The following is a 21,011-nucleotide window of genomic DNA, read 5'->3' as shown; positions in this document are numbered from 1 at the left end:
GGATCTACATTGTCATCCTGGGAGTGAGTTTGCTATGCAAGAGTGAGTTTATTATCAAATGAGTTCGGTTCTCTCTCGCTGTCTCCCAGACTCTCACCCCTGAGATGGCTGCCACCAGGTTCCGACCCAGCCTCAGCAGATGCCGGCGCCTCGGTTTTGGTCTTCCCAGTCCCCAGAACTGTGAGCGAATCAAGTTTCTTTATAAGTTACCCAGGCTCTGGTGTTGTTATAGCAGCACAAATTAAACCAAGACAATAACGGACTCAGTCTATTCTTTTTTTTTTTTTTTTTTTTTGGACAGGCAGAGTGGACAGTGAGAGAGAGAGAGACAGGTCTTCCTTCCGTTGGTTCACCCCAAAAATGGCTGCTACAGCCGGCACGCTGTGCCCATTCGAAGCCAGGAGCCAGGTGCTTCCTCCTGGTCTCCCATGGGGTGCAGGGCCCAAGTACTTGGGCCATCCTCCACTGCACTCCCTGGCCACAGCGGAGAGCTGGTCTGGAAGAGGGGCAACTGGGACAGAATCCGGCACCCAACCGGGACTAGAACCCGGTGTGCCGGCGCCGCAGGTGGAGGATTAGCCTAGTGAGCCGCGGTGCCAGCCACTCTGCCTTTCAAATAAACAAATAAATCTTAGAAGGAGGAGAAGGTGAAGGAAGGAAGGAGAAGGGGCAGCCAGGACTCAAACTGGCGATGCCATAGGGGATCCCAGCCCTGCAGGTGGCAGCTTCACCCACTGTGCCACGACACCAGTCCCTGAGGTCCCTTCTGAGTGTACAGGGCTGGCCCGAGCCTGGCTCTGGAACCAGACTGAGCACAGGTCCTAATCCTCCCTCTGGCCTTTGGAGCAAAGCGCTTCACTGTCTCCGCTGCAGGCTTCCTGTCGGGGGAGTGAGGGGTGCGCATGCCAGCACCCCAGGACTGCCCGAGAGGTGAACTGTGGTAACGAAGGGTGCTCAGCCAAGCTGGGCCTGCAGAGCCTTCTCAGGCCCTGTCTCCGCCCCCTCCACCCTGCCTCTGGGGATGCGAGTCCCATGATGCCTCTGGGCCCCCTCCCCTCCGGCTTCTAGGTTTGGCCAGCGGAGTTGGGGAGGGGACGCAGAGAGAGAGAGAGAGGGCAGGGGGAGCCCTGCTCACTGTCTTCCTTTCAGCAGCAGCATGGGTGGCAGCTCTGGCTTTGGAGCCTGAGCCCGGCGCCTCTGCTCACGGCCTCGGGCTTGTGACTGGTGCCGGCCACTGCGCTGCCGCTGGGACTTCCCCTTCACCCTGCCCTCGCCTCTGTGGAGAGACACTTCTTAAAAAAATTTATTTATTTGAAAGTCAGTTACAGAGAGAGAGAGAATCTTCTGTCTGCTCATTCACTCCCCAGGTGGCTGCAACAGCCAGCACTGGGCCAGGCTGAAGCCAGGAGCTGGAACCTTCATCCGGGTCTCCCAGGTGGGTGGCAGGTACCCAAGTGCTTTTCCCACGCACATTAGCAGGGACTTGGATGGAAAATGCAGCAGCTGGAACTCTAACTGGTGCCCCCATGGCAGCAGCTTAACCCATCACACCACGACACCAGCCCTTAAATAGACTCTATTTTTTGTTTTTTGTTTTTTGTTTTTTTGACAGGCAGAGTGGACAGTGAGAGAGAGAGAGAGAGAAAGGTCTTCCTTTGCCGTTGGTTCACCCTCCAATGGCCGCCACGGCTGGCGCGCTGCGGCCGGCGCACCGCGCTGATCCGATGGCAGGAGCCAGGAGCCAGGTGCTTTTCCTGGTCTCCCATGGGGTGCAGGGCCCAAGCACCTGGGCCATCCTCCACTGCACTCCCTGGCCACAGCAGAGGGCTGGCCTGGAAGAGGGGCAACCGGGACAGAATCCGTTGCCCCGACCGGGACTAGAACCCGGTGTGCCGGCGCCGCTAGGCGGAGGATTAGCCTAGTGAGCCGCGGCGCCGGCCAAATAGACTCTATTAAATTCTGCTCAAATTACCCAACTATCAGTAGGTCATCTGCTCCCTGCGCCTGCTCACCAGCATGGGAGCTGACTCTCAGAGCAGCCCGCACAGGGTACGAGGATTGAGCTGGTCCGAAATTCAAGGAGTGCAGGGGTGGCCTCCTCCCGGAAGAGGAGAGGCATCTGGGTAGCCCCATGTGGCCATGTCCTCATTGTGTTTCTTTGGGGGACGGGAGAAGTACACTGTGGTTGCTCGATGCGGTGGCTTCTGCAGGAACCTGCTGGGGGGAATGAGGACCCCAGCATGTGGCCGGGAAAGTGAGTGAGCGGCTCAGAAGCAGCCCTCACCCCTGCAGGCCCAGTGCGCGCCGCTGACCATGCCGTGGTGGAAGTTGCCAAGTTTCAGTGCTAGCTAAATGCTCCTCCCTGCTGAGGTCTCTCCTGCTAAGGTAACGAATGGCATTGGTCCATGCCAAAGCTCGCACAGAGACATCTGGGAGACTTGAACCCCACCTTCCCCCGGAAATTCTCTCGACTGTGGGCATACCCTCCTCTCACATCACTCCCCCTCCCGGGACATCAGCTACGGAACCCTCCCCACCCCCACCCATCCTGGACTCCAGGATGGAGCAGCACAAGGCCCACGCGGAGAGGATGCCCAGACCTTGCCCGTCAGCCTTGGCAGGTGTGCTGGGAGCATGTGTGGGAGTGGGTGCTAAGGGAACTGCACCCACGAGGGCGGATTGCAGGCTCAGCTAGGCCAAACCGTTGGCCATGGAGGCTCATCCAGGATTTGGGATTTAATGTGTTGGCTCAAGCACCTGGGCAGGGCAATAATAGCCTGCTAGGGCTGTTAATTAAGCCCTGGACTTAATGGCAGCCTAATTTAATACCAGTTAATAAGCTTGAAATGCCAGAACCTCCCTGGCATACCAGAGAGGAAGGAATCAGAAAGGCCGGGGAGACGGGAACTCTGGGAGAGTTCTGTGCGTCTTGCTCAGCTCTCCCGAGCTGCGGATTGCAGGAGGACCTGGAAGGGCTGGCGTTGTGGCACAATGGGTTGAGCTCCCCACCTGCTGCTTGCAGCACTGGCATCCCCTATTAGAGTCCAAGTTCAAGTCCCAGATGTTCTGCTTCTGGTCCAGCTTCCTGTGAATGCACCAGAGGAAGCTGGCCCAAGTGCTTGGGTTCCTGCCACCTATGGGGGAGACCCAGATGAAGCTCCTGGCTTCAGCCTGGCCCAAGCCCTGGCTTTTGAGGCCTTCTGGGGAGTAAACCAGGGAATGGAAGATCTGTGTGTGTGTGTGTCTGTCTCTCCCTCTCTCTCTGTCACTCTGCCTTTGAAATAAATCAATATTAACTAAAGAGAGGGTCTGGAACCCCCCCTTTCCTCTGGCATTAGTAAATGCACCATGAGTGGCAACAGTACACTTGACCGCCCTGGCGCCTGTCCTCTGTGGGCCAGAAAAGCAGTGGAACCAGATCCCTGATGTCAGTGAGAGCAGTGGCATCCTGGCGTGCCTGGTGGTGTGGCGGCCAGCTGGTGATGCTAAACAGAAGGCAAGGTGGATACAGTAACTGCGATAGGGCAGACAGGACAGAGGAATCACCAGGTGGACAGGTGACAGCCCTGTGGACGAGGGCCAGCCTCTTTTCCTGCAGCCCCTGTGGCTTGTTCGACGGATCCGTGTAGAAACGGCCACTGCAGCAGGCTTGGAGGCCACAGGTCGGCCAAGTCACGCAGGCATCCCCTTGCCAGGGCTGATCTGGCTGTGGCCAATGCTGAGGCTCTGATCGGGCACCATTCTCACCTGGTTGGGATTGACGCAACTGCTCTCCCGCCCTGCCCACTGTACCCGCCCCCCCCCCCCCCCCCCCCGTGGATGGGCTGGACTTTCTCCTCCTTAGGTGCTCTGTCCACAGCCTCGCCATGCCGTGCCTGTCACCAGGGCACTCCACACAGCAGGGTCTCCAACCAGGAAGCACATGTTACAGCCGGGGAATGTCCAAATGGGCTCTTGGCCAGGGGACTCACCGCCCATACTCCTGCCCCACGGCCCAGAGGCAGCTGCCTGGATAGCAGAGGGGAGGATCAGCCTCAGCTGGTGCCCCGCTGGGACGTTACCCCTCCCTGCAGGGTGGGGGCGCTCTTCCACAGAACCAGAACCACAGGAGGGCTTTTCAGAGAGCTCATGGGGGGGGGGGGGCTTGGTGCAGCAGTAGAGACACCACTTGGGACGCCCACAGTCCTTATGGAAGGGCTTGGGTTCGAGTCCTGGCTCTGCTTCCAATTCCAGCTTCCTGCTAATGCTCACCTTGGGAGGCAGCACGTGATGGTCCAAGTGTTTGGGTCCCTGCCACCCACACGAGAGACCCAGATCCCGTTCCCCAGCTGCCAGTTTTGGCCTGGCTGTTTCGGCATTGGGAATTGAACCAGCAGTTGCGAGATCTCTGTGTATCTGGCTGGCTGTATGTGTGTGTATTTAAAACAAACAAACAAACAAACAAACAAACTGGCCAGTGCCGCGGCTCACTAGGCTAGTCCTCCACCTTGCGGTGCCGGCACACCGGGTTCTAGTCCCAGTCGGGGCGCCGGATTCTGTCCCGGTTGCCCCTCTTCCAGGCCAGCTCTCTGATGTGGCCAGGAAGTGCAGTGGAGGATGGCCCAAGTGCTTGGGCCCTGCACCCCATGGGAGACCAGGATAAGTACCTGGCTCCTGGCTTCAGATCAGCGCGGTGCGCCAGCTGCAGCACGCTGGCCACGGCGGCCATTGGAGGGTGAACCAATGGCAAAGGGAGACCTTTCTCTCTCTGTCTCTCTCTCTCACTGTCCACTCTGCCTGTCAAAAATAAATAAATAAATAAATAAAACTTTCATGGGAAACTGGAATTAAAAGATATGTCATGGGGGAGGCGGCACTGTGCATAGTGTATAAAGCCACCACCTGAAGTGCCAGTTTTCCACATGGGTGCTGGTTCAAGTCCCAGCTGCTGCACTTCCAATCCAGCGCTCTACTATGGCCTGGGAAAGCAGTAGAAGATGGCCCAAGTCCTTGGGCCCCTGCACCCTCGTGGGAGACCCTGAAGAATCTCCTGGCTCCTGGCTTCAGATCAGCGCAGCTCTGGCCGTTGTGGCCAACTGGAGAGTGAATCAGCGGATGGAAGACCTCTCTCTCTCTCTCTGCCTCTCCTCTCTCTGTGTAACTTTGACTTTCAAATAAATAAATAAATCTTTAAAAAAAAAGAAAAGATATGTCATAGGGCCAGTGCTGTGGTGTAGTGGGTAAAGCCACCACCTGCAATGCTGGCATCCCATACGAGTGCCAGTTTGTGCCTCAGCTGCTCCACTTCCAATCCAGTTCTCAGCTGATGACCTGAGAAAAAGCAACGGAAGATGGCTCAAGTGTTTGGGCTCCTGCACTGATGTGGGAGACCCAGATGAAGCTCTTGGCTTCTGGTCTCAGCCTGGCACAGCCCTGGCTGTTGCAGCCATATGGGGAGTAAACCAGCAGATGGAAGATCTCTCTCTCTCTCTCTCTCTGTCTTTCCCTGTCTCTCTCTCTCTCTCCCTCTCTCTCTGTATCTTTGACTTTCAAATAAATAAACAAAATCTTTTAAAAAATGAAGACTTGGTTCAAATATCAGTGTACAAGCACTTTTCCTGATTCCCCACACACTCCATCTCAGCATCTGTTACTGTGGGCCCATTTCCTGACTGCCCCCTCACCTTAACCACTGAGATCTGTTTTCCTCTTGCTCTCCCCAGCCCCAATTCCCAGCATAAAACAGAGACCAATAAATGGTTTTGAATGAAAGGATGAGTGGGTGTTTTAAGGCCTGTGTCATGTTACATCATGCAGAGGCACCATCACTTATGTAGCTATTTCCTTATCATTGAGCATGTAGGTGACGTTTGTTTTTCGTTGTCCATCAGGGGGTATTATTTTCGTTTGACAGACAGAACAGGTGCACCTCCCGGTATTGTGGGCCCCTATTCTCTTTCCTGGCTGGATGTGTAAGATTCACTATCTGGGATTATTTGGCAATACCAGTGATCCTCTCTAGTATGCACTTCCACTTTCTCCTACTTTCCTTTTTCACATTCTGGAGGGTTCGTCTCAGCTTACCAAGGACCTTGGTTTTCTGCCTGTACCTATATGGAAAGGGGAGGGAAGGAAGGCACAGTGCACAGTGAGCACCTGCCTTGATCAGGCACTCAGACAGGTATTCATGTATGATTTCATTCTCCCAAGAACCTCATGGAAAGAGCTACAGAAGAGATCTGGGGCAGGCATTGGCTCAGCGGTTAAGACACGGCTTGGGATGTCCATATCCCATACCAGCTGCCTGATGACAGCTTTCTGCTAACATGCCTCCTGGGAGGCAGCAGGTAATGGCTCAAGTGCTTGGGCCCCTGCCACCCTTGTGGGAGACCTGGATGGAGTTCGGGGCTCCTGGCTGTGGCCTGGCCCAGTCCCAGCTGTTGAAAGCATTTGAAAAGTGATAGATTCTCTCTCTCTCTCTCTCTCTCTCTCTCTCTCTCTCTCTCCTCTCTCTCTCTCTCCTCTGTCTGCCAAGGAAAGAAGGAAGGCAGGGAGGGAGGAAGGATGGATGGATGGATGGATGGATGGATGGATGGATAGATGATCTGCAGTGAACCCTCAGCCCTCAGCTGCTGCTTGCTGATAGACTAACTGCAGGATATAACTCAGGTCCCTGTGCCTCAGGTTGATAGCACCTGTTGGGGTAGTTTTGAGAATTAAATGAGCCGTCTAAGCAGCTGGTCATTAAATGGCAGGTGCTAAGAGTAGGGCAAGGGGGGCGTCCTTTTACCACCACACACACACACACACACACACACACCCCATCTTCAGGGCCCCCAGGCCAGGGTCGGAAAGTCCCCAGGCTCACTGCAGGATCCAGCGACTATGAGAGCGGCGCGCCAGGAAAGCTCCCAGCAGGAGGGCGCCCGGGGACACCTGGGGCCGGAGCCGGGCGCGGGTAGCGCGGGAGCCTGCTGCCTTCCTGACTCTGGGAAGCTCCAGAAACCCGACAAGAGGCCGAGGGCGCTTTCTCCGTCTGTCATGTGGTCGCGGGGTGCCTGCGCTCACACCGCCCCAGGCTGGAGGGCAGGAAAGTCGTTAGGACACCTGCCTCCCCTCCCCCTCCGGGCGGGGACCCCTCGGCCGCCGCGCGCACCTGGGCGCTGGCTGCGCCTGGGAACTCGTGGAGCCCGCCGCCTCCAGGCAGCCCTGGGATGCAGGGGGCTCCCTCCGAACAGGCAGCGCAGTGCAATCAACAGGATTATTAAAGTAATTGAGAAGACGGAAAGGGGGTGAGGCTGGCAGCAGAAGAAAGAAGTTGAGGAGCCAGGAAGAAATAAACCTGCTTATATAAAAGACGCAGGACGTTTGGAAAATAGTGGGGTTAGGAAAGATTGTTTATAACCTCGGGATAATTGCTGAGCGCTTTGGGGGAAAAAAATGTCATTTAGATGCACACCTTGTACCACCCGCCAAAGTTCATTCCCGGCAGAGTTTGGGAATAAACTCTAGGCACAGAAAGCCGAGAGAAGTGAGACTGTATCAGCTGTCTCCTGCGGGGATGTTCTCAACTTAATCGGGGTGAGTAAACCCCCAGATGGGTTGTTGGTTCACACAGAAGCAAACCACAAAATTCGAGGAGAGAATGAAAGTGAGCAGTCTTGAGAAATGGCCCCAGGAGCCTTAGTACACAGAGGGCTGGGTTTGTTCAGTGTCTTAGCAAGAGAGCAGGGAACTGCAGTGAAGGAAACTGAACGGGAAACTGACCAGAGAGGAGAGCCCCTCCCTATCACAGCTGGGGCATGCTTGCAGGATCCCCCCCCCCCCTTGTACCTATTTACTTGAAATGTAGAAAGAGAGACAGAGGGAGACAGGGAAGCTACCTCCCATGTGCTGCTTCACTCCCCAAATGCCTACAGCAGCCAGGGCAGGACAAGGCAGAAGCCGGGAGCCAGGAACTCCTTGCAGGTCTCCCAGGTAGGTGGCAGGGGTCCAGGCACTTGAACCACCACCACCTGCTGCCTCCCAGGGTGTGCTTTATCAGGAAGCTGGAATTGGAAGTGGAGCCAGGACTTGAAGCCAGAAAATCCACCTGGGATGTAGCCATCCAAGCAGCAGCTTTACTGCTGCGACAAACACCCCCTGCTTTTATTTTTATTTATTTATATTTTAGGAAACATTCATTTATTATATTTTAATGTATTTGAAAGGCATAGTGACAGAGGGAGAGACAGAGATTTTTTTAAAAAAAAGATTTATTTATTTATTTGAAAGAGTTACACAGAAAGAGAAGGAGAGGCAGAGAGAGAGAGGTATTCCATCCTCTGGTTCACTCCTCAATTGGCTGCAGTGGCCGGAGCTGATCCAAAAGCTAGGAGCCAGGAGCTTTTTTTTTTTTTTTTTTTTTTTTGACAGGCAGAATGGACAGTGAGAGAGACAGAGAGACAGAGAGAAAGGTCCTTCTTTTGCCGTTGGTTCACCCTCCAATGGCCACCACGGCCGGTGCGCTGCGGCCGGCGCACCGCGCTGATCCGATGGCAGGAGCCAGGTGCTTCTCCTGGTCTCCCATGGGGTGCAGGGCCCAAACACTTGGGCCATCCTCCACTGCACTCCCTGGCCACAGCATAGAGCTGGCCTGGAAGAGGGGCAACCGGGACAGAATCCGGCGCCCCGACCGGGACTAGAACCCGGTGTGCTGGCGCCGCAAGGTGGAGGATTAGCCTATTGAGCCGCGGCACCGGCCATCTTCTGGGTCTTGCCACATGAGTGCAGGGGTCCAATGACTTGGGCCATCTTCTACTGTTTTCCCAGGCCTTAGCAGAGAGCTGGATCAGAAGTGGAGCAGCCGGTGCAAACCAGCTCCCATATGGGATGCTGGCACTGCAGGCGGCGGCTTTACCCATCGCGCTAAGCATCGGCCCAAAGAGAGAGAGATCTTCTATCTGTTAGTTCACTCCCCAGATGGCCACAAACAACCAGACTATGCCAGGCTGAAGCCAGGAACCAGTAATTCCATCCAGGTCTCCCACATGGGTAGCAGAGGCCCAAGCACTTAGCAGGAAGCTGAATTCGAAGTGGAGCAGTGGGGACTTGAACCAGCACTCTAAAATGGGATGCCTGCATCACAAGTGGAGGTGACTCAAGAGATTGGGCTCCTGCCACCCATGTAGAAGACCTGAATCGAGGTCCCAGCTCATGGCTTTAGCCCTGACCCAGCCCCAACTCTGGCCATTGCAGGTATTTGAGAAATGAACCAACAGATGGAATCTCTCTCTCTCTCTCTCTCTCTCTCTCTCTCTCTCTCCCTCTCAAATAATTTCCTGAAAAAAAGCAAAATTTCAGCAACATTTTAAAAAAATAATGTCAAAACAGAATCTCCATTTGATCTAGCAATCTTACTTCTAGGTAGATAGGAATTAAAAGCAAGCTGTTTTGTTTTTAAGAAATGAGTAGAAAATTTATTTTTAAGTTTATTTATTTGAGAGGCAGCGAGAGAGAGACAAACTGAGAAAGAACTCCCATCTGCTGGTTCACTGCCCAAATGCCCGAAACAGTCAGACCTGGACCAGGCCAAAGCCATGAGCAGGGCTCTGGGCATAATCCAAGGCCCTCACTTGGATGGCAGGGACCCAGGACTTGGGCCATCAAGTGCGGCCTCCAAAGGTGCCCAGTAGCAGGAAGCCGGAATAAGGAGTGGAGGCAGGACTTGAACCCAGGCTCTCAGATGGAGGATGCTGACATCCCAACTAGTGGCTTAACTGCTAGACCAAATGTCCATCCCTGAAGGCCAGGTCTTCAAGAAATATCTGTCCACTCGTGTTTCTACCTGCATTGTGCCCAATCACTGAAACGTGGAAGCAGCCCAACGCAGAACACACATATGAGGGGCAGTCTCCAGTCTCAAGAAGAAAGGGAATTTGGACTCCTGTTACAACATGGATGAAGCTGGAGGCCCTTTAACTGGAATACGCCAGTCACACACAGACAACTACTGTCTGATTCCACTTTCATGGAGCTGTCAGATGCATGAAGGCAGCAACTAGGAGCGGGGAGTGCTGGGGGCCTTGGGGAAGGGGAGGAAGAGTGTAGGGGTAGAGTTTCATTTTTGCAAGATGAAAAGAATTCTGGAGCTGGATGGGGGTGAAAAGTACTCAGTACTTCTGCGATAAACACTTAAAAACGGTTGAGATGATAAAGATTTTATTTATTTGAGAGGTAGAGTTATAGAGAGAGGGACAGACAGAGAGAAAGGTCTTCCACCCGCTGGTTCACTCCCCAAATGGCCTCAATGCTCAGAACTGAGCCAATCCGAAGCCAGGAGCTTCTTCCAGATCTCCCACGTGTGTGCAGGGGCCCAAGCATGTGGACCATCCTCTACTGCTTTCCCAAGCCATGGCAGAGAGCTGGATCAGAAGAGGAGCAGCCGGGACTCGAACAGGTGCCCATATAAGATGCCGGCAACACAGCCACTATGCCACAGTGCTGGCCCCGAGATGATAAATTTTACATTAGGCGTATTTTCACCACAATTTAAAAATTTTTTAAAGTTGAGCAACAAACAAAAAATGACAAAAGGGTTTAAGACAATAATTGTAAGGAAATAAGTATAAATTTGGAAATGACTTTATAAACAAAGGTATCCATTACCTCAGATGTTTAACAATAATGATTAAATAAACTGTAGTGCATCCATAATTTTTATTGTTATTACTGTTATTATTTGAAAGAGACTGAGTGGCTGTGATTAACCTGCTGTGCTACAATGCTTGCCTCTAGTCTTTGCTTATTAATAATGTTTATTTTCCTGATTTTCAAAATAATACAGATTTGTTACAGAAAATGTGAGAAATAAGCAATTATAAAGATGAGAACCGGAGTGGGTGCTGTGGCGCCCCAGGGTGAGGGCCGCATGGGACTCCTGCAGCCACCTTGGAGTGCTGCTCCAGGTCCCGGCTGCCGCTTCTAGCCCGGCTTCTGCTGGTGCATCCTGGGAGGCAGCAGGTGACTGCACCCCTGCCACCCCTGTCAGGGAGTGATGGAGTTCCAGGCTCCTGGCTTCAGCCTGGCTCAACCCTGGCTGTTTACAGGCATTTGAGGAGTGAACCAGCAAAGGGAAGATCTCTCTCTCTCTCTCTCTCTCTCTCTCCCTCTCTCTCTTTCTCTCTCTGCTCTGCCTTTCAAGCAGATGAAAATAAACACCGATGGGCTGGTGTTGTGGCGTAGCAGGTAAAGCCGCCACCTGCAGTGCAGCATCCTATATGGGCGCTGGTTTGAGTCCTGACTGATCCACTTCCGATTCAGCTCTCTGCTGTGGCCTGAAAAAGCCATGGAAGATGGTCCAAGTGCTTGGGCCCCTGCACCCTTGTAGGAGACCCAAGAGGAAGCTCCTGGCTCCTGGCTTTGGATCAGCTCATCTTGGGGCGTTGAGGCCATCTGGAGAGTGAACCAGTGGATGGAAGACCTTTCTCCCCTCCCCCCTCCCCCGTAGCTCTGCCTTTCAAATAAATAAATAAATCTTAAAAAAGAAAAGAAAAGAAACAGTGAAAAAAGACAGAAATCACCTATTTAAAAAAGATAAAAATAAATTAAAACTATCCAAAATCCGAAAATGCAGGGATAACCATGGTTAATGTCCAGTATTCATCCTTTCAGGAATATTCATGTATTTTTTTGTTCAAAATTGAGCACATATTTTTTATTTAGATTTGTATCCTTTAAACTTTTTATTATAACAATGTACATGTCTATAAAAAGAGTATTTATTGGCGTCGTACTATGTGCAAAAACCCTTCTCATGAGTCACCCTGTTGAACTCTCACAGGCCCCTTTGAGGTGTTACCCTCCCCATTTACAGACGAGGAAATTGAGGCTTGGGGAAGTCATTTGCTAAAAGCCGCATAACTTCTAAACGATGCGGTCAGGAGTAAATCCAGCCGATCTGGTTTCACAGCCCAGGTTCTAAACCACACTCTTACCTGACATCCCACGCCATTAAACTTCTTTGAAAACCTGATTTGAAAAGCCGCTGCCTAGTAGCCACTGAAATACATATAGCACATCTCATCCATGTAACCGTTCTCCTATCACTGTGCGAGTGACTGCTTTCCAATGCCTCACCTTTTCTTTTCTAAGATTGATTTATTTATTTGGCAGGTAGAATGAGAGAGAGAGAGAGGTGTCTTTGATCTGCTGGTTCACTCCCCAAATGACCACAACAGCCAGGGCTGGTCCAGGCCAAGGCTAGGAGACTGGAGCTCCATCTGGGTCTCCTGCATGGTGGCAGGGGCCCAAGAACTTGGGCCATCTTCCTCCGCCCTCCCAGGACATTAGCAGGGAGCTGGATCAGAAGTGGAGCAGCCAGAACACTGATACAGGATGCTGCAATATGGGACGCTGGCGTATTAGTCTCCAGATCTTTTGGCTGAAGCACAATGCTGATCCCTCCAAATATCTTGCTTTTTAATTAAAATACTGAAGAAGAACATCATGGGGGCCAGCGCTGTGGCATAAAAGGTTAAGCTTCCATCTGCAGCACCAGCATCCCATATGGGCACCGGTTCAAGTGAGACCTGGAAGAAGCTCCTGGCTCCTGGCTTTGGCCTGACAGCTCTGGCCATTGCAGCCATTTGGGGAATGAACCAGTGGATGGAAGACTTTCTCTCTCTCTCTCTCTTCCTCCCTCCCTCCCTCTATCTCTGCCTTTCACATAAATAAAGGAAGAAGAAGACCTTTCGGGGGCAAATATTTGTTCTAGCAGTTGAACCGCTGGTCAGGACGCCTGCATCACCTGTTACAGTGCCTGGGTTCAGGTCTCAGCTCCGCCCCGAATTCCAGCTTCCTGCTCATGCGCATGCGCCCTGGGAGGCAGCAGCGATGGCTCCAGTAGCTGGGTACCTGCCACCCACGTGGGAGGCCCAGAAGAAGCTCCTGGCTCCTGGTTTTGGCCTGGCCCAGCCCTGGCCATTGCAGCCATTTGGGGAGTGAACCGGCAGATAGAGGATGTCTCTGTCTCTCCCTCTCTGTCAACTCTGCTGTGCAAATAAATAAATCAATCTTTTTTAAAAAGCAAGCGTCTTTGTTCACAAATCTTTGTCTTGTGAGGCCTATTTTGTAATTTTATTGGGGTATATGTGCACATGTGAAAATTCATGATCCAAGTGACAGCCATAGCTAAAATGTAATAGAGTCACTGAAAATGACAGTTATAAAAGTTTTTTTTTTTTTTAAAGGAGGTCTGTAACAAGATGGCAAGAGGTCTCCTGGGCACCTCTTTGCCTGTAATAAGCAAAGAACCATCAGAAAGCAGCTCACTCCCTGGCTTTGCCAGCTGCCAGCCAGGCGACCTTGGGGGTCACCCCATCTCTCTGAGCCCAGTTGCCTCACCTGTGAAAGGGGCCTCCCTGTGGTTGGGTGGATCAGACCCAGCGCAGTGTGGTGTACGTGCCAGTGCTCTGTGTCCTGGAGGTGGTAGTTGCCCTCCTGGGAGCCAGGGACTGAGCAGAGGCCTGTCAGACAGGAAGGAGGGTGGGCATCCAGTCCCTAGTAGGAGTGGCACTCTCCGTTCCCCGGCCCGTGAGAAAGAACTGGGTTTGGGGGCCGGGGAGGGCGTGGGAGGGGCTCCGTGGCAGAGCAGCTGAGGTGCAGCTGGGCCTGTGGTGGGGAGGCGGTGTTGTGGGCGCCTGCTCCCCCAGCACGCACCTCAGGTCTGCAGCCTGGTCCTGCTCCTTTCCCATGGGTCATGGCTGGGCCGTGGCTGCTGCTTCTCCTGGCCCTGGGGTGTCCAGCTCTGCCCACAGGTGAGCGCCCTCTTTGTATCCCTCTCTGTCCTCTCCCCCCGTCCCTGGTCATCTGCCCAAGGCCAGCTCCTCGCTCTGGCCTCCCTGGATATAATAGGGAGGCAGGGGGCCAGGACAAGGGCTGCTCAGAGCCGCCTAGGCAGAGTCTTGGCAGAAATCCTTTATCCCCTTCCCACTGTACTATACCCCCAGACCCCTGCCCCAGGACCCACATGCTGCCGCCTGGGCTCCGCAGTGCTGGTGGGGAGGGCAGTCCATCTCGGGGTTCAGAGAAAGAAGGCCAACCTCAATGGGTATCCAAGGACGCCTAGGGGTGAGGCTAGCCAAGGCCGTGTTATGTGACATGGAGTGAGGTCCTGTCCTGTCCTGTCTGCCCTCAGGGTGCCCAAGTCCTACAGGACCCAGGGGGTCCCAAACTCACTTCCAGCTCCCTCTATCAGTGAGCTCAGGAGAGGCCCAAGGCCCCTGAGACTTTCCAGACTCTTTGCCCCCAGCCTTCCGCAATCAAGGATGCAGCCAAAGGAATCCCAGTTCCATCTAGACGCACGTGCGTGTCTGGTGTGCACGGCAGGCCAGAGGTCTGGGTCTTGGAGTCAGGGAGTCTCGTTGCTCTAAAGCTGGTCCCCAACATGTCACGGACACTTCCTCCCTGGAGAGATAAACCACACCTCTGTGGGACAGGGAAAGCCCTTGGCAGGAGGCCTGAGCTCTGGGAAGGAAGCAGCCAAGGAGAAGAGGAACAATCCCCAGAGGCTTCATGGAGGAGGCAGAAGCCGAGCTCAACTTAGGTGGTGGGGTGAGAGGTCCTGACCCAGACTGCAGAGTGTGGGGTTCACTCCCATCGCCTTGGTGTGCAATGCCTTGTGAATAATTCACACCACAGCGAGGCTAATGCTCATCGGCCAGGGCATTCTGAACTCACGGTCTTTATTCTTCATGTTGTTTTTGCCAGACTGGTGCTACAAATCCCATTCTATTGACGGGACCCCTGAGCCTCAGTAAATTAAGTGGCTGAGTCAGGAGCCGATCCCAGCTCTGTCTGAGGCCGTGTCCTAGGCTTGGTCCACTGAGCCCTGTTACAAAATCTGACTTGTCATGCTTTCTGGGGAGGCGCTGCACAGGACTTGGGACCACAGGGATCTGAGTTCAAGTACTGGCTGGCTGGTTTCCCATGCAGGTGTTCCTAGGACAAGAGCTCTTTCCTGAGTGCCCTTCCCCCACCTCCTCACAAGACTCCTTCCTTTTGGGGCATTTCTTCAGCTTGGTTATACTTCACGACTCATGTGTGAATTTATTTGTAGGGTTATTTTTTAAAGATTTTTATTTATTTATTTTTAATTTTTATTTGAAAGAGCTATAGAAAGAGAGCGAGAGAGAGAGAGAGAGAGAGAGATCTTCCATCTGCTGGTTCACTCCCCAAATTGCTGCTATAGTCAAAGCTGGGCCGATCCAAAGCCAGGAGCCTGGAGCTTCTTCCAGGTCTCCCATGTGGGTGCAGGGGTCCAAGGACTTGGGTTGTCCTCCACTGTTTCCCAGGCCATTAGCAGGGAGCTGGATCGGAAGTGAAGTGACTGGGTCTTGAACCAGCACCCATGTGGGATGCCGGCATCCCAGGCAGAGGCTTAGCCTACTATGCCACAACGCTGGCCCCATAGGGTTTTTAAAGAAATATTTATTTATTGGAAAGGCAGAGTGCCTGCAGCAAACAGGCGAGGCTGAAGCCAGGGGCCAGGAACTCCTTTCGAGTCTCCTACGTGGGTGGCAAAAACCCAAGTACTTCGGTCACCTTCCACTGCCGTCCCAGGCCATTAGGAGGGACCTGGATTGGAAGTGGAGCAGCCAGGATTCAAACCAGCACTCCTCCATGGGATGCTAGCATCACAAATGGCAGCCTAGTGCAATGGCAGCCTCTGTAGGTTTTAACATTTGATATTTAATTTATATGAAAAAACTCAAATAGCCAAAAATAACATTGTGACATATACCAAATGAGTCATCTTTACTGAAGAGAATATAACTGGGAAATTAGAAATATCCTGGAAAACACAGGACAAATATTTGCAATAATCACATGACTTTTCTTAGAATTACAAAACAATAGGCCTGTTCTTCAAATGGGTGAACCATATGGTACATGGCTTGTAGCTCAATAAAGTGCATTCCTACAGAAAGTAACTGAGAATAATACAAGCGTACTTCAAAAACTGCATGAAGGGGCCGGCATTGTGCTGTGATGGGCTAACCACTGGTTAAATCGCCATCTACAATGCTGGCATTCCACACGGGCACTGGTTTGCATCCCGGCTGCTCCACTTCCTATCAAGCACCTTGCTAATGCACCCGGGGAAAGCAACAGAAGATGGCCCAAATCCTTGGGCCCCTGTACACACATGGGAGATCCGCATGAAGCTCCTGGCTCCTGGCTTCAGCCTGGTCCAGCTCCGTCCATTGTGGTCATCTGGGTAGTGAACCAGCAGATGAAAGATCGCTCTCTCTCTCTCTGTAAGTCTGCCTTTCAAATAAATAAGTCTTTTTTTTTTTAAAAAAGTCATGAAAATGGAATTAAAAAATAAGATTATTTTGGCACAAAAAATGAAATTCTCACAGTTTTTTCATAATAGGCATTTTCCATGAACTTTTAATTTTTATTTATTTTTAAAATATTTATTTATTTGAAAATCAGAGCTACAGAGGGAGAGGACGAGACAGGTCTTCCATCAGCTGATTTACTCCCCAAATGGCCTCAAAGGCCAGGGCGGGGCCAGGCCGAAACCAGGAGCCAGGAGCTTCATACAGGCCTCTCCCGGGGGTGGCAGGGGTCCAAGGACTCAGGCCATCCTCCGCTCCTTTCCCAGGCGCATAGCAGGGCGCAGGACAAGAAGCAGAGTAGCCAGGCACTTGCATATGGGATGCCGGCAATGTAGTGGCAGATTAACCCACTGCCCTATACCACTGGCCCCTAAACTTATCTTTCAGTTCCACTTTCCATGAACTTTTTGAAGTACCCTCTTCTAACAAACACCCACACAGATTAACAAATGGTCAACGTTTTGCCATATTTGAATTGTATATTTTCCCAGAGAAACAAAAAGTGACAGATATATTCAGAGCCCCGTTGGATCTCATTCTGGTCCCTATTCCTTCCCCTCCTCCCCAGAAGTAACCTCTTTCTTGAGACTGGCACCGCATGGTATTATAAATGCTTATGCATCTGCTGCCTCTCCCACAGCACTGAGTTCCCGGAGGCCAGGAACAGTGTCTTACTCAGTGTTACATCCCCAGGGCCTGGCGCAGAAACATGGAGCTTAAATGTGATTGACAGGTGGGAGTGGAGGATGGATGGATGACAAACACATGAGTGATGGGAGGGCATGGGAGTGATGGGAGGATGCATGAGCAGAGGGGGTGACAGAATGGATAGATGGAGGAGAAAAAGGCTGGCTAGATGGGTGAATACAAGCCGGGAGTGATGGTTAGCCGGCTGGTGACAACGGAGGGACAGGTGGAACGATAATACCGCACAAGCCCAGCCTACAAGGAGATGCCGGCCTGGAAGGGTCTGGGCTGGACACCCGTGCTGTTTTGCAGGTGTGGGCCACACGCCCTTCCCCTCTCTGGCCCCACCAATCACGCTGCTGGTGGACGGAAGGCGGCAGACGCTGGTGGTCTGCATGGTCTTGGATGTTGCACCCCCGGACCCAGCCAGCCCCATCTGGTTCTCAGCTGGCAACGGCAGCGCAGTGGACGCCTTCACCTACGGCCCATCCCTTGCGATGGATGGCACCTGGACTAGTGTGGCCCAGCTTTCGCTGCCCTCGGAGGAGCTGGCATCCTGGGAGCCCTTGGTCTGCCACACGGGGCCCAGGACTGGGGGCCGCAGCCGGAGCACACAGCCCCTCCAGCTATCAGGTGCGGATGGTGCCTGGCCTCCTGTGGCTGCTCCCTGTCCCCTCCTGCACACCCAGGAAGCAGGGTATGGTAGGAGGGAGGGATCCAGGCCACCGAGGCATGAAGGAGGTTCAAGTGCAGAGCATCCAGGGAGGCAGTACCTGGGCTCACGGCAGGGCGGCCTCAGCGTCAAGAATCCTAGGATTTGCAATGTCTAGTTCAACTCCAGGTTCTGCTGCAGACCTTCGAAGAAATAGTAATGCCTTCTCCCTCCTAGGGCTGGTTACACACACACTCACCCTGTATATCCACATTCACGTGGGAGTTCACATTATTGCCCCCTGGTGCAGCTACAGGGAAGTAAAGTCGCATGTCCAAAGTCAGCCATCATTATTACTGACCAGACCATTACTTCCTCTTTCTGGATTACCTCGGTCTTCCCATCTTCCAAATGGGCATGTTTGCTGACCAAATGTCCTGCCCTCCAAAGAGTGCTTCTGACAGTCGGTCCTCGCAGCAAAGTGCTGGGCCACCATGGCCTGCCCCCTACCGCAGGGCATAGGACAGGGCGCGGTGGTGAGTGAGGGGGTCTGGGCCCCTCAGAGGACTTGCAGGAAGTGAGCTCAGGATGTCGCTGCTGGCTCAGTTGTCCATCTACGCAATGCACCCTGGGAGCAGCACTGCCCAGGGCCGGGGCACAGTGCTGAGGTGTGGCCCTGTCCTCTGCTGTGCATGGCCCATCCCTGGGGACCCACTCCCTTCTCCTTTGCTGGCAGGTGAGGCCTCCCCAGCCAGGCGCTGCCCCCAGGAGCCTCCTAGGGGTGAGTACTTGGAAGCTGGGGCTGGGCTGGGAATAAGGGCTGGGGACCAGGACTGGGACTGGAGGACGGGACACAGCTCTGACCTGACATGTCCCGCCCAGCCTCCTAGGGGTGGGGGCTGCCTTGCCAGGTTGGGGGCACTGTCTGCCGTTCGATGAGATGGGGCTGGAGCCTCTGACCCCTGCACAGGTGACAGCTGACACCAGGGTCCTTGAACTGTGGCTTGGGGGGTGGCTCAGGCATCAGAGCCAGTGCCCATGGGATCCTGCCTGAGGGGGTGGGGTGGAAAGAGCGCCACGTGGGCAGTCATGAGGTCAGCTCTGGTGCCACTCTGCTTCCTGACCAAACAGGAAGTTGGGGGCTCTCTGTTCTCACGACATGAGATACGAGCTCCTGCCTGGTCCCCACGCCTCCCTACCCTCAATGTTGGGGAACAAAATAAAATGAAGGCCGGGAAGGGGCACCTCCTTGTCAGCAAGGACTGAGGTTAGACATCAGGAAGGACTAACGTTCTCCAGGTGGCACTCTGGCCTCCTAAGCCGACTTCCTCCGCAGGGATGGCAGCCCAGGCCCTGAGGCTGGGGGCGCTGCGCCTGCTGCTCTTCAAGCTGCTGCTGTTGGACGTGCTCCTGACCTGCCACCGCCTCGTGCCCCCAGGGCCCACCTAGCCCTTCCAGCCAGGGCCAGCGGCCGGACTCACAGGACCTGCCCTTAGTACCCACTCCTCTAGCCTGGGAGCATTTTTTTGCATATGACCTGCCTCCCCTTGAAGCCCAAAGCTTCCTGGGGCTGGGCTCTGCCTCCACTCTCAGACTGTCTCTCCCTTCACACGGGAAGCCCTTCCAGGGTGGCGATCCACCCAGGCCCTGCAGTGTCTCTGGTGCAGAGAGCTGAGCACAAAGAACCTGATGAAAAGTCTCCTTCTCTCTCTCTCCCTCTCTCTCTGTAACTCTGCCTTTTAAATAAATAAATCTTCCAAAAAAAAAAAAAACTTAAATGATGCAAGCAAATTACAAATATTCTAACTCATGTCTTTCCTGGGAGGGGGAAATTGGGCAGATTTCAAAGAAGCAAAAATCTGGGAAGGCTCCCTTGAGGAAGAGGAACCGGGAATTGCAGCGTGGGGCGGGGGCTTGGGGAGGATGCTGTCCCATCCCCCTCTCCTTTCCCCACAGCCAGGCACTGGGCAAGGCCCAACCTCTGGGAAGAGTCAAGGCAGGGAGCCCGGGAGCCCAGGAGCCCAGAGGATGGGTGCTGGGCCTGGGGTGAAGTCTTGTACAGACTCGACAGAAGCGCACAGGGCCAGGATTCCGGGGTAACAGGATCACGTCCAATGTTAAGAGCACAAATGGTAAATTCCAGACTTACATGTTGTTAATCAATTAAGGGTTATTATTCATCTGACAAATATTCTCTGAGCATCAACAATGGGCCAGGCACGAAAGAGCTTTGGCGTTTGGGGTTTCGTTTAGTTTCCTAAATAGGACTCTTGGGCGGACAGAACACGAGGCTCCCACGCCAACTGAGACATGGGTGTGTGCTATTTGCACAGTGCTGGTGGGAAGTGCAGCCTTGTCCAGGGGGTCTTCCCTAGTGGTCACCCTGGGAACCCGGGGTGCTCTCCTGTGAGTACAGATGTCCTCTTTCCTCCAAGGAACAGCCCCTCACAACCACCCACAACCCTGGCTTCCCTGAGCCCCCGTGGTCACTCAGCTGTGGCTCCATGAAGACCCTGTGTCCCCCACTGCTCATCTCTCAGCAGCTTGTGAGGGGACCCTCCCTCCTCTCCTTTGGATTCTTCGGGGGGGTCCCACATTTGACACCCCCCCCCAGGACCTGCTTCTTCTCCGAGACACAGACTGAGGGAGGAGGCTGTGCTGGGTTCAGGGAGGGGTCCAGCCATGCTCAGACTCTCGGCCACTGTCCCAGCTCTCTCCCAGAGAGATCAGAGGCCCTCGTGTCCATTCCAGAAGCTTCCCTCGGCTTCAGCTCCTCTCCCCATGCTGCCCCAACTTCCCCACCCTGCCGTGCCCCTGTCTCTAATCTTCAGAGTGACTAATGTAACGTTTTTTTTCCAGGAGGCCTCTGGACCTCGGTAAAGCAAGGGCTGTGGCCGGCCTTGGAGTCTAGATGACACGGGGACTCGGCCTGACCCTGTATTCTGTTGCAGTTCCACGTGCCCCAGTCCCTGCTTGGCCACATACTTGTTACCCACATACTGTTGGAGTAAGAAGCTCGGGCGAAAAAATGACAAAGTCAAGGGCTTGGGCCTCAGTCTGTTCAAATCTTCATTTTTTTTTTAAGATTCATTTTATTTATTTGAATGGCAGAGTCACAGAGCGGGGTGAGGGAGACAAAGAGAGAGGTTCACTCCCCAAGTGATGCAACAGCCAGGGTCAGGCTGAAGCCAGGAGCTTCTTCCGGGTCTCCCACACGGGTGCAGGGGCCCAAGCATTTGGGTCATCCTCTGCTGCTTTCCCAGGCCATTAGCAGGGAGCGGGACCAGAAGTGGAGCAGCTGGGACTCG

The 21,011-nt window shown here is 53.6% G+C and overlaps 1 protein-coding gene across 1 annotated transcript; it reads left to right on the top strand.

Annotated features, from left to right (window-relative positions):
- The first annotated feature begins 13,510 nt into the window (after nucleotides 1-13,510).
- PTCRA (pre T cell antigen receptor alpha) lies at nucleotides 13,511-19,456 on the top strand. Its single transcript, XM_051855930.2, has 4 exons — nucleotides 13,511-13,775; nucleotides 17,364-17,684; nucleotides 18,440-18,484; nucleotides 19,040-19,456. Exons 1-4 carry the CDS (start codon nucleotides 13,718-13,720, stop codon nucleotides 19,150-19,152), a joined length of 537 nt encoding a protein of 178 aa, XP_051711890.1. The 5' UTR covers nucleotides 13,511-13,717; the 3' UTR covers nucleotides 19,153-19,456.
- Nucleotides 19,457-21,011: the final 1,555 nt, after the last annotated feature.

This window comes from Oryctolagus cuniculus, chromosome 5 (assembly GCF_964237555.1).
Source record: "Oryctolagus cuniculus chromosome 5, mOryCun1.1, whole genome shotgun sequence".
In the NCBI taxonomy this organism is placed as follows: Eukaryota; Metazoa; Chordata; class Mammalia; order Lagomorpha; family Leporidae; genus Oryctolagus; species Oryctolagus cuniculus.
This window is presented reverse-complemented; position numbering and strand designations above follow the sequence as displayed.